The sequence below is a fragment of the Salvelinus fontinalis genome, chromosome 4 (assembly GCF_029448725.1).
Source record: "Salvelinus fontinalis isolate EN_2023a chromosome 4, ASM2944872v1, whole genome shotgun sequence".
In the NCBI taxonomy this organism is placed as follows: Eukaryota; Metazoa; Chordata; class Actinopteri; order Salmoniformes; family Salmonidae; genus Salvelinus; species Salvelinus fontinalis.
Genome location: NC_074668.1, coordinates 47,659,517 through 47,673,186, shown reverse-complemented (window position 1 = coordinate 47,673,186; position 13,670 = coordinate 47,659,517). Strand labels below are relative to the sequence as shown.

At 42.0% G+C, this 13,670-nt stretch overlaps 1 protein-coding gene across 2 annotated transcripts; it reads left to right on the top strand.

Moving 5' to 3' along the window:
* On the top strand, nucleotides 1–3,261 carry coq5 (coenzyme Q5, methyltransferase). Of its 2 annotated transcripts, XM_055920389.1 has the most exons (7): nucleotides 1–233; nucleotides 651–800; nucleotides 995–1,234; nucleotides 1,523–1,629; nucleotides 1,822–2,022; nucleotides 2,253–2,380; nucleotides 3,088–3,261. In XM_055920389.1, the coding sequence occupies exons 1-6, from the start codon at nucleotides 32–34 to the stop codon at nucleotides 2,352–2,354; spliced, it is 1,002 nt and encodes a 333-aa protein (XP_055776364.1). In that variant the 5' UTR covers nucleotides 1–31; the 3' UTR covers nucleotides 2,355–2,380; nucleotides 3,088–3,261. The 2 variants fall into 2 exon arrangements, with proteins under 2 accessions (XP_055776364.1, XP_055776363.1); XM_055920388.1 differs by having other exon boundaries at nucleotides 2,253–3,261.
* Nucleotides 3,262–13,670: the final 10,409 nt, after the last annotated feature.

Below are 13,670 nucleotides of genomic sequence, written 5' to 3'. Positions count from 1 at the left end.
TGTAGTCCGCCCACAGAAGAAGAAAAATAACATGGCGGCTTCCATTAGGTTGCTCGCTCGGAGAATAGTTCGTGATGCTTCTCGAACTGTCAACAGCAGTGTGTCTGGTCGAATAGTCAGTTCGAGTTGCCCTTCAAATCTTTCATCTTGTCGATGTTTCAGCGATGGTGCTGCGGACAAAAGTACACATTTCGGCTTCGAGACTGTGTCCGAAGGAGAGAAGGCAGAGAGAGGTAAAGTTAACGTTAGGTAACGTTAGTTACGTTAAGGCTGCTCAGATATGTATTAATTGATACGCCTAACATATTGGTTCAGTTGGCCATTTTAATCCCCGACCTTGGATTGTATGTTCATTGCAAATGTATCTCAAAGTCTGTAGAGGCAAACCATTTTACCTCTATAATTTAGTTCATGTTATCTCGCTTGAAAATGATTGTTAACCTTGCCCTACAACGATCCGCGTGGGTAAGTTAGTCTACATGCCCCCCCAACTCTTTTGCCACGGTGCATGCCCCAATGCGTAATATGGGCTTTACTCCCAGTCCCTGATATCGACTCTGTTCCTTCAAAACGTTAACCCAGAGATTTGTATAATTATGGAGTAGGTTTCCCCTATTCATCTGTGTTCAAAACTTCACCTGTATCTCCAGTTTACAAGGTGTTTGAGAGCGTGGCCCCGAAGTATGATGTGATGAATGATGCTATGAGTCTGGGGGTCCACCGGCTCTGGAAGGACATGCTACTCCATGTTATGAACCCCCAGCCAGGCATATGCCTACTGGACGTAGCTGGAGGAACAGGTAGGCTTCTTATTCAGTGATTATAAAAGTAGTCCTTATGTAGCACAGGTGATTTTTGAATTAAACTCTCGTGGTGAGCTAGCCCTACCTTAGACTTGTAAGCGCATGTTTTGTTCACATCCCACTGGTTACACACTCGTAACTCAATTTTTCTCTGTCAATTCAAATAAATCACTTCAACTGTGCACCTCCAGGTGACATCTCCTTCAGATTCCTGGACTATGTGAGGTCTCAGCAGGAGCGTGTTGCACGGCGGACTGCCCGGGCCAACCAGACCCCCTCCTGGCAGGAGATATCAACCAGCTACACGACCCCCACGGAGGGAATAGAGATGGAGACAGAGGCCAGAGAGTCCAGGGCTGTAGTCTGTGACATCAACAAGGAGATGTTAAAAGTGGGCAAACAGAAAGCGGAGAGCATGGGCATTAGTAGTGGTAGGGAGATTGAATTGAACATTTTTATTGAATTGAACATTTTTATTGAATTGTATATTATCTGGTGTATCACCTCACCCACTGATTAGTCAAGCTGCTATCTATATTATTTATATGCACACAGTATTAGCCTCCATTTACTACCTTTCTTTAGTACCCCATATTATCCTCATTAGACATGTATGTGAACTTTGCGTTCAATAAGTGCTCATGATTTCTGTTGGCTTGACTGGGGATATATGATGTGACATAACCCTGTGTTTTTCCTCACCTGTGTGTGTGCCACAGGTCTGTCCTGGGTGGTAGGAGATGCAGAGGAACTGCCTTTCGATGATGACCAGTTTGATGTGTACACCATTGCTTTTGGCATCCGTAATGTCACCCACATAGACCTGGTAATCCTTCTCAATCCACTTAATTTCAGTGTACTCCTGGCAGGCAATAAAATAAACATTTTGTAATTCATCTTGCATTCATTGTACACCAGAAATCAAACTTGATAATGTAGCCAAATAGAATACTCTTCTACGGGTCAATACTTCCCTAAAATGATCCAATAAAATGTTTTTCCTCTGTCTTATTCCCAGGCTCTACAGGAGGCTGTACGGGTGCTGAAGCCAGGGGGAAGGTTCATGTGTCTGGAGTTCAGTAAAGTCACCAACCCCCTGCTGGCCAGGCTCTACGATGCCTACAGTTTCCAGATGATCCCAGTGCTGGGGGAGGTGATCGCTGGCGACTGGAAGTCCTATCAGTACCTGGTGGAGAGCATCAGGAAGTTCCCAGACCAGGTAAGAATGAATGATTCAATCATCCTTCTGTACCTATTCCGTCTGGCCCTTTGGTGTCCAGAATTATGCTGAATAGATTTCCCTGAAATGACCTTCTTCAAATACTGCCCGACTAAATTACATCAGTTGCTGTTTATAATTCAATTGAATATTGTGTATGTTTTGTATACTTACGTTTTGCTGTATGTTTTTACCTAACTGTTTCTCTCTCCTCTTCTCTCCCTCTACAGGAGACATTCAAGCAAATGATTGAGGATGCAGGGTTATTTTCTGTCCGCTACCACAACCTGACAGGAGGAGTGGTGGCCCTACACTCTGGATTCAAGCTGTGAACAGAGCAGTGCTGATCTAGGATTGGGTACCCACTGTCGATTTGTAATTGTATTCATTAGGATCTAAAAGGCGAAACTGATCCTAGATCAGCCCTCATACACTGAGACATTTTATGAATACGGGAACTGGACTTAACTCTAACCAGTCAAGGCCGAGGCCCAGTGTCAGACAGACAGCTCCTCTAGGGTATGTGTGACTGGGGTTTTAAACCCAAGCAGATTCCACCGCAAACGTCAAGGAAACAATATACACAGAAATGGAAACACTGACATGCTGGTTACAATATTTGTGTATTGTATTTATTTTTCTGATGGTTTGAGGAAAGGCTGGCTTTTCTCAGGGGTACAATAAATAATCTATTTGGCAAGTTTCAATGTGAACCCAACCTCTGCTCACAGGTCCTCTAGAAGCCAGAAGTTCTGTCCCAAATGACACCCTATTTCCTATATGGACCCTGGTCAGAAGTAGTGCACTAAAAAGGGAATAGGGTGCCATTTGGGATGTAGCCTGAGCGACCAATGGGAGGAGCACTTAGCAAAGGGCGCATCATGACAACTATTTAAAATCTCAATCTTTTTTTGTAATGTCAACTGGTTTTACAATAAAAGTAAATGCCTAAGTCCTCTATTGTGCTTTAGCAATCCAATATTGTTTCCTGCTTTCAAAATAAGTACTAACTTCTGTGAAACATCTATAAATGCTTGATTTAGTCACTTCTCTCCATCTTTATAGAGCAGTTCTCCCATGTGAAGAGTCATACTACCCTCATCTGGTCAACTGGGAAACTACACTGATCACTCTGAAAGTTATGGACTGATATGGTCCCCTCTTGCCAAAACTTGACTGAACCACACAAAGCCACTAATTGTGTACAAATCAATCAAATAAAACTTTATTGAAAGCCCATTTTAAATTGTGATACATTTTACAGTAAAACAATAGGATGAAGGAGAATGATTGTTTTTACACTGAAGGCAATAAAAGAGATGAATGCAAGAACATTCAAACAAAAGATGTGTAAAATAATAGTGACAGAGCATCTCACAAGAGAAGATTGTTTTATGGAGACTGTCGTTTTCTGTTATTACAACTCCTGGCCAGTCATTACAGGTATCTGAGGACAGTCCTATTGTTGTGGCCACAGTTGTTTTTAACATTTCAATTCAGCCGTTTAAAATGCCGTTGTTTAGTAAGAATGCATTGCTGAGTTTCAATGTGAGCCTCATGTACTACGTTTTATATTAGCAGGGGTGGACTTGTTACAAGTTAATTTGTGGAATTGCTTTCCTTAATGCGTTTTGAGCTAATCAGTTGTGTTGTGACAAGGTAGGGGTGGTATACAGAAGATAGCCCTATTTGGTAAAAGACCAAGTTCATATTATGGCAAGAACAGCTCAAATAAACAAAGACAAATAACAGTCCATCATTACTTTAAGCCAGGTTTGGACAAACTTCCTGCAGCAGAGGTAACTCTGGGTCTTCCTTTCCCGTGGCGGTCCTCTTGAGTTTTTTATTGTTAATAAATGTGCAAACATTTCTAAAAACCTGTTTCGCTTTGTCATTATGGGGTATTGTGTGTAGATTAATGAGGGATTTTCTTTTTTTTAATCAACTTTAGAATAAGACTAATGTAACAAAATACTTTACGAATGCACTGTATATGTAGCCCATTTACAGTACCAGTCAAAAGTTTGGACACACCTACTCATTCAAGGGTTTTGCTTTATTTGTACTATTTTCAATATTGTAGAATAGTAGTAAAGACATCAAAACTAGAAATAACAGTCAATCCGGAACATTTTAAGAATGTTGAAAGTTTCTTCAAGTGCAGTCTCAAAAACCATCAAGCGCTATGATGAAACTGGCTCTCAAGAGGACCGCCACGGGAAAGGAAGACCCAGAGTTACCTCTGCTGCAGGAAGTTTGTTAGAGTTACCAGCCTCAGAAATTACAAGTACCAGACACATCTCAACATCAACTGTTCACAGGAGACTGTGTGAATCAGGCCTTCATGGTCGAATTACTGCAAAGAAACCACGACTAAGAAGAAGAGACTTGCTTGGGCCAAGAAACAAGCAATGGACATTAGACCGGTGGAAATCTGTCCTTTGGTCTGATGAGTCCAAATTTGAGATTTTTAGTTGCAACCGCCATGTCTTTCAGAGATGCAGAGTAGGTGAGCGGATGATCTCTGCACGTGTGGTTCCCACCGTGGTGAAGCATGGAGGAGAAAGTATGATAGTGTGGGGGTGCTTTGCTGGTGACACTGTCAGTGATTTATTTGGGATTCAACGCAGACTCCTCCATGCTTCACGGTGCATTCTACAGCGATACGCCATCCCATCTGGTTTGCACTTAGTGGGACAATCATTTGTTTTTCAACATGACAATGACCCAACACAACTCAAGGCTGTTTAAGGGCTGAACCGCAGAGTGAAGGAAAAGCAGCGAACAAGTACTCAGCGTATGTGGGAACTCCTTCAAGACTGTTGGAAAATCATTCCAGGTGAAGCTGGTTGAGACAATGCCAAGACAGTTGAGACACACCAAGACAGTCGTGAAGAGGGCACGACAAAGCCTATTCCCCCTCAGGAAACTAAAAAGATTTAGCATGGGTCCTAAAATCCTCAAAAGGTTCTACAGCTGCAACATTGAGAGCATCCTGACTGGTTGCATCACTGCCTGGTACCGCAATTGCTCGGCCTCCGACCGCAAGGAACTACAGGGGGTAGTGCGTATGGCCCAGTACATCACTGGGGCAAAGCTGCCTGCCATCCAGGACCTCTACACCAGGCGGTGAAAGTGGTACTGGAGTGCCAAGTCTGGGACCAAAAGGCTCCTGAACAGCTTCTACCCCCAAGCCATAAGACTCCTGAACAGGTAATCAAATGGCTACCCGGACTATTTGCATTGTGTGCCCCCCTCAACCCCTCTTTTGACACAACTGCTACTCTCTGTTTATCATGTATGCATAGTCACTTTAACTATACATTCATGTACATACTACCTCAATTGTGCCGACCAACCAGTGCTCCCGCACATTGGCTAACCGGGCTATCTGCAATGTGTCCCGCCACCCACCACCCGCCAACCCCTCTTTTACGCTACTGCTACTCTCTGTTCATCATATATGCATAGACACTCTAACCATATCAACATGTACATACTACCTCAATGAGCCTGACTAACCGGTGTCTGTATGTAGACTCGCTACTGTGTATAGCCTGTCTTTTTACTGTTGTTTTTATTTCTTTACTTAACTACTGTTCACCAAATACCTTTTTTGCACTATTGGTTAGAGCCTGTAAGTAAGCATTTCACTGTCTACACCTGTTGTATTCGGCACACGTGACAAATACATTTTGATTTGAAGAGTGTGCAAAGCAGTGATGAAGGCAAATGGTTGCTACTTTGAAGAATATAAAATTGAAAATATATTTTGATTTGTTTAAAACTTTTTTGGTTACTACATGATTCCATATGTGTTATTTCTAGTTTTGATGTCTTTACTACTATTCTACAATATATAAAATAGTACAAATAAAGCAAAACCCTTGAATGAGTAGGTGTGTCCAAACTTTTGACTGGTACTGTAAATGGGCTACATATACAGTGCATTCGTAAAGTATTTTGTTACACTAGTCTTATTCTAAAGTTGATTAAAAAAAAGAAAATCCCTCATTAATCTACACACAATACCCCATAATGACAAAGCGAAACAGGTTTTTAGAAATGTTTGCACATTTATTAACAATAAAAAACAGATACCTTATTTACTTAAGTATTCAGACCCTTTGCTATGAGACTCGAAATTGAGCTCAGGTGCATCCTGTTCCCATTGATCATCCTTGAGATGTTTCGACAACTTGAATGGAGTCCACCTGTGGTAAATTCAATTGATTGGACATGATTTGGAAAGGCACAAACCTTTCTATATAAGGTCCCACAGTTGAAAGTGCATGTCCGAGCTAAAAACCCAAGGCATGAGGTCGAAGGAATTGTCCGTAGAGCTCCGAGACAGGATTGCGTCGAGGCACAGATTTGGGGAAGGGTACCAAAAACTTTATGCAGCATTGAAGGTCCCCAAGAACACAGTGGCCTCCATCATTTCTTAAATGGAAGAAGTTTGTAACCAACAAGACTCTTCCTAGAGCTGGCCGCTTGGCCAAACTGAGCAATCGGGGGAGAAGGGCCTTGGTCAGGGAGGTGACCAAGAACCCAATGGTCATTCTGACAGAGCTCCAGAGTTCCTCTGTGGATATTGGAGAATCTTCCAGAAGGACAACCATCTCTGCAGCACTCCACCAATCAGGCCTTTATGTTAGAGTGGCCAGACGGAAGCCACTCCTCAGTAAAAGGCACATGAGAGCCCGCTTGAGTTTGCCAAAATGCACCTAAAGGACTCTGACCATGCAAAACAAGATTCCCTGGTCTGATGAAACCAAAATGTATCTCTTTGGCCAGAATGCCAAGCGTCACATCTGGAGGAAACCTGACACCATACCTACAGTGAAGCATGGTGGTGGCAGCATAATTCTGTCATGATGTTTTTCAGTGGCAGGGACTAGGAGACTAGTCAGGATCGAGGCAAAGATTATCTGAGCAAAGTACAGAGAGATCCTTGATGAAAACCTGCCCCAGAGCGCTCAGGACCTCAGATTGGGGTGAAGCTTGACCTTCCAACAGGACAACGACCCTAAGCACACAGCCAAGACAACGCAGGAGTGTTTTCGGAAGTCTCTGAATGTTCCTGAGTGGCCCAGCCAGAGCCCGTACTTGAACCCTATCGAACATCTCTGGAGAGACCTGAAAATAGTTGTGCAGCAACGCTCCCCATCCAACCTGACAGAGCTTGAGAGGATCTGCAGAGAAGAATGGAAGAAACTCCTCAAATACATGTGTACCAAGCTTGTAGTTTCATGCCCAAGAGGACTCGAGGCTGTAATCACTGCCAAAGGTTATTCAACAAAGTACTGAGTAAAGGGTCTGAATGTGATATTTCAGTTTAAAATATATATACAGTATATAAATTAGCAAAAAACTCTAAACCCGTTTTTGCTTTGTCATAATGGGGTATTGTGTGTAGATTGATGAGGGGGGAAAAAACTATTTAATCCATTACATAATAAGGCTGTAGTGTAACAAAATGTGGAAAAAGTCAAGGGGTCTGAATACTTTCCAAATGCACTGTTCATGTCATCTGCCTCGACAATGATGGCAGTATAATCAGCAGCACCTGTCTTTTTACTAAAGAAATTCCTTAGTTAAGTAATTATTCTGTTCAAATGAAATCGTCTTTCTTACTTTTTATTTTCTCTCCCATGCTCTGAAAGCGCCTCATTGCTGCAGCTTGCGGAGCATGGACGGGCCTTAAACTGAGAAATTATAAAGAAAATAAAAAGGTTTTATTGTCCAGCTCACAAGGTCCCTTGAGGATGTGAGGCCTGAGACAATTGCCTCTTTTGCCTAATGGTAAAGTCTACCAGTGTATATTACGCCTATTCAATATAATGAGTTTAAACATGTCTTCTCTACCAGTCCTGGCATGTATTGCATACTGCTGCCCTGCAGGAAACCAGGGGTTCAGATCTGCTAAATTGACAGTAAATCATTCTAGATGAGCCTAGCTGTCAGTAGCTACTGAAATCCAAAATGAGTGGCACCTCGAGGAACAAGTTGACACCAGCTTAGTTGGTTGTGAAACTACCATTCACCCTATAGGATGTCGATATCACATATCACACTTAAAACAGTAGTCCAGACTAACAATAATCCCATAGGATCTAGATATCACATGTCAACAGATGTCTAAACTAAAAGCTATAGCCTAAAACCCTGAGGAAAGGGTACGGGGAGGATATGCCATAGTTGATTTGTTGTGTCATGTCCTCATGGCCAACCTGTATTGACTTCAGAGCAGAATGTTGTTTAATTCCTGGAGACCCATAGGGTGTACTGACTTTTATTCCAACACACTTCTTAATTTGTTTATCCAGTTGTGTTACTGGTGGGCTGGAACTAAGTTTGCAAAATGAGGGTATGATACTGGAAACTTGTAGTTTACCAGTAATCTACCAGAATGTTGGTAACTTTCAAGTTTTTGAGATAACATTTGTTATTTAACTAGGCAAGTCAGTTAAGAACAAATTCTTATTTACGATGACGGCCTACTCAGGCCAAATTCGGACGACGCTGGGCCAATTGTGCTCCAAACTATGGAACTCCCAATCACAGCCTGGATTCGAACCAGGTACTATAGTGACACATCTTGCACTGAGATGCAGTTCCTTAGACCGCTGCACCACTCAGGAGCCCACATCTAGGATATATAAAATAATCAAATAAGAATAAAAAAAAACTAGAATGACAAAGCTGTAAAACATAATCGTAAATATACTTTGTGAATTCCATTGGTGTTTAATATGAGGATTTTAGCATGAAATATATATACAAGTTTTAATGACTCCAAACTAAGTGTATGTAAACTTCCGACTTCAACTGTAACTGTATATATATATATATATATATATATATATATATATATATATATATATATATATATATATATATATATACACAGTTGAAGTCGGAAGTTTACATACACTTACACACACAAATATAAGTGAAATAATCTGTCTGTAAACAATTGTTGGAAACATTACTTGTGTCATGCATAAAGTAGATGTCCTAGATGTCCTAACCGACTTGCCAAAACTATAGTTTGTTAACAAGATATTTGTGGAGGGGTTGAAAAACAAGTTTTAATGACTCCAACCTAAGTGTATGTAAACTTCCGAATTCAATTGTATATATATATACACAAGTCATTTTTCCAACAATTGTTTACAGACAGATTATTTAACTCATATTTCACTGTATCACAATTCCAGTGGGTCCGAAGTGTACATACACTAAGTTGACTGTGCCTTTAAACAGTTTGGAAAATTACAGAAAATTATGTCATGGTTTTAGAAGCTTCTGATAGGCTAATTGACATCATTTGAGTCAATTGGAGGTGTACCTGTGGGTGTACTTAAAGGCCTACTGTCAAACTCAGCACCTTGCTTGACATCATGGGAAACTCAAAAGAAATCACCCAAGACCTCAGAAAAAAATTGTAGACCTCCACAAGTCTGGTTCATCCTTGAGAGCAATTTCCAAATGCCCGAAGGTACCATTTTCATCTGTACAAACAATAGGATGCAAGTATAAACACCATGGGACCACGCAGCCATCATACCGCTCAGGAAGAAGACGCGTTCTGTCTCCTAGAGATGAATGTGCCTTGGTGCGAAAAGTGCAAATCAATCCTAGAACAACAGCAAAGGACCTTATGAAGATGCTGGAGGAAACAGGTACAAAAGTATCTATATCCACAGTAAAACTAGTCCTATATCGACATAACTTGAAAGGCTGCTCAGCAAGGAAGAAGCCCCTGCTCCAAAACCGCCATAAAAAAGCCAGACTACGGTTTGTAACTGCACATGGGGACAAAGATCATAGTTTTTGGAGAAATGTCCTCTGGTCTGATGAAACAAAAATTGAACTGTTTGGCCATAATGACCATCTTTATGTTTGGAGGAAAAAGGGGGAGTCTTGCAAGCCGAAGAACACCATCCCTACCGTAAAGCACGGGGGTGGCAGCATCATGTTGTGGGGGTGCTTTGCTGCAGGAGGGACTGGTGCACTAAACAAAATAGATGGCGTCATGAGGAATGAAAATTATGTGGATATATTGAAGCAACATCTGAAGACATCAGTCAGGAAGTTAAAGCTTGGTGACAAATGGATCTTCCAAATGGACAATGACACCAACCATACTTCCAAAGTTGTGGCAAAATGGTTTAAGGACAACAAAGCCAAGGTATTGGAGTGGCCATCACAAAGCCCTGACCTCAATCCTATAGAAAATGTGTGGGCAGAACTGAAAAAGCGTGTGCGAGCAAGGAGGACTACAAACCTGACTCAGTTACACCAGCTCTGTCAGGAGAAATGGGACAAAATTCACCTAACTTATTGTGGGAAGCTTGTGGAAGGCTACCGGAAACGTTTTACCCAAGTTAAACCGTTTAAAGGCAATGCTACCAAATACTAATTGAGTGTATGTAAACTTCTGACCCACTGGGAATGTGATGAAAGAAATAAAATCTGAAATAAAGAATTCTCTCTACTATTATTCTGACATTTCACATTCTTAAAATAAAGTGGTGATCCTAACTGACCGAAGACAGGGAATTTTTACTAGGATTAAATGTTAGGAATTGTGAAAAACTGAGATTAAATGTATTTGGTTGAGGTGTATGTAAACTTCTGACTTCAACTATTTGAAAGGCCAAAAATGTTATTTAATTGTCATTTTGTGTTACTTATTTGTTACACTTACTCTAAAAATTTTGAATAAATAAGTGAGTTCTGAGAAATTATTTTTGTAATTTAGTTGCCTAATAATTCTGCACGCTAATAGTTGTCTAATAAATGTTTACACCATTATATATTCCACTGAGAAAGACAAAACTCACATTTCCTTTGTTAAACATTCAGCTTTGAGGTTCAATAACATTTTGGATTGACTGAGAGCATTGTGTTTGTTCAAGAGTAAAAATGTATACAATTTGCCTAATAATTATGCACGCAGTGTACTGTAGGTGTGTAGACTCCATTCAAAAACTCTACAACACTGCAATTCTGGAAAGACTGTAACCTGCTCCCTCTCCCATCCAGAGATGAGTGCGCCTACCCCATCCCCAGCCACGCCTGTCTCCGTCATTATAACAAGCACAAACACACAGTTGGAAACAACTAATTAATGAGTGTTTACTCTGGCAAGGGAAGGGGAGTGTGCAGCGTTCCAGAACCTATAGGTCTGTCTGGGTGGCTCGCTGCCCTATTCCTCCATCCTTTCTCCCTCCCTACCTAGGATTCCCCTGGCTCTCTTGGTGAGCTACGAAAACCAGACCTTTCCCACTGACTTTATTTTGAGTTTTGGTGTGTTTGGTGCGAAAATAATGTCACATCAGCACAATAGTTTAAAACAGAGTGCCTCAGAGCGGTAAGGGAATCTCCTTTCCCAGTCACTGGTTGAATCCCAAATAACATTTTATTCCCTATATAAGGCAATACTTTTGACCTGCTTCTCATGCCAACTACTAGCCTGATCCCCAGATCTGTTTGTGCTGTCTCTTGCAGAGGAAGTTCAAATGGATGCAAGTCAACCACAGGGTGACACGGGGAATAGCTCTCTAGCTCAGCTTCCACTGTACACACACAAACACCGTATCAACCTCAACGTCAGAAAGACAAAGGAGCTGATCGTGGACTATAGGAAACGGAGGGCCGAGCATGCCCCCATTCAAATTGAGGAGGCTATGGTGGAGACGGTCAAGAAATTCAAGTTCCTCTGTGTCCACATCACTCAGGACCTATCATGCCTATTCCCCCCTCAAGAGGTTGAAAAGATTTGGCATGGGACCTCAGATCCTCAAAAAGTTATACGGCTGCACCAGTGAGAGCGTCTTGACTGGCTGCTGCCCAGAACATGGCCCAGAACATCACTGAGGCCGAGCTCCCTTGTCAACCAGGACCAGTAACCAGGCGGTGTCAGAGGAAGGCCCCAAAAATTGTCAAAGACTCCAGCCACCCAAGTCACAGTCTGTTCTCTGCTACCGCATGGAAAGTGGTACTGGAGCGACCAAAAGGCTCCTGAACAGCTTCTACCCCCAAGCCATAAGATTGCTGAACAGTTAATCAAATGGCTACTGGGACTTTCTCCTTTTCACCCTGTTGGTCAATTTCTTCAACAAATGATCAGGTCTATATAATTATCAAACATACATTAGTAATGGAAAGGAAACACAGACTCTTTGTTTAAGTATTAAAATACTCCTTTAGTAATACAAATGTAGGCAGATGTTGGTACAGTATAACAGTATATGATACTTCTCCCCAAGTTCTGCAAAATGTCTAAGACATCCTGTAAGTCATATAGCCTCCCCAATCCCCCTTACGTAACTTTCCCTGGCAACAACATTTTAATAAATCTAACCTCCCCCTGACAGCAGGAACCATCTTATCAGCAATTAAAAGCTCAGAAGTGGGTTTGACTGAAACCTGACCTTTCATTTTTTACATTTTATTTTACCTTTATTTATACCGTTTTTTTCTCATTGAGATAATATCTATTTTCCAAGAGAGACCTGGTCCAATAGCAAATCACAAGTATAGGGTCATAACAATGTGAACGAGTGTAAGCATCTTCTGACAGGAGGATGGTTTCATCAGGTCTGTGGCAGCCTTGTGTTCTCAGAAAACCAGATAACCACGGTGGGATCCAGACAGGAGGAGTCTGAATGTAGACGCCTTCTGATAGTGTCTGAAGGTCACAACACTCAAAACAGGTTTTAACACACACAGGTCTCCTGAAGAACATTACAGTTTATCATAACATCATTTATTAACCCTTTAAAAAGTTTAAGGCCTTGGTTTAACCCTCTTCAACCCCTACCTACATGTACATATTACCTCAATCAATCAACCCAACTACGGGCCTCCCGGGTGGCGCAGTGGTCTAGGGCACTGCATCGCAGTGCTAACTGCGCCACCAGAGTCTCTGGGTTCGTGTCCAGGCTATGTCGCAGCCGGCCGCGACCGGGAGGTCCGTGGGGCGACGCACAATTGGCATAGTGTCGTCCGGGGTAGGGAGGGTTTGGCCGGTAGGGATATCCTTGTCTCATCGCGCTCCAGCGACTCCTGTGGCGGGCCGGGCGCAGTGCGCGCCAACCAAGGGGGGCCAGGTACACGGTGTTTCCTCCGACACATTGGTGTGGCTGGCTTCCGGGTTGGAGGCGAGCTGTGTTAAGAAGCAGTACGGCTGGTTGGGCTGTGCTTCGGAGGACGCATGGCTTTCGACCTTCATCTCTCCCGTGCCCGTACAGGAGTTGTAGCGATGAGACAAGGTAGTAATTACTAGCGATTGGATACCACGAAAATTGGGGAGAAAACGGGATAATAAATAAATAAATAAATAAATAAATAAATAAATTTTAAAAAATCGGCCCAACTACCTCATACCCCAGTACACTGACTCGGTACCTGTACTCCCTGTATATAGGCTCATTATTGTTATATTTTATTGTGTTACTATTTTTATCTATTTGCTAATTTTCTTACTTTTAACTGCATTTTTGGGAAAGTAAGTAAGCATTTCACAATAAAGTCTACACTTGTTGTCCTCGACACATGACAAATAAAATTAGATTTTCAAATGGTGGCACAGAGAACAAGTCTCTAACCCAGCTTCCACTGTTCACATAGGGAGA

What these genes read in the sequence shown, in the direction of transcription:
- coq5 (XM_055920389.1), top strand. Translation starts at nt 32, where the DNA reads ATGGCGGCTTCCATTAGGTTGCTCGCTCGGAGAATAGTTCGTGATGCT. An exon ending in GAGCATGGGCATTAGTAGTG is followed by an intron (nt 1,235 to 1,522) that starts GTAGGGAGATTG and finishes TGTGTGCCACAG; the next exon opens with GTCTGTCCTGGGTGGTAGGA. An exon ending in ATGTCACCCACATAGACCTG is followed by an intron (nt 1,630 to 1,821) that starts GTAATCCTTCTC and finishes TCTTATTCCCAG; the next exon opens with GCTCTACAGGAGGCTGTACG.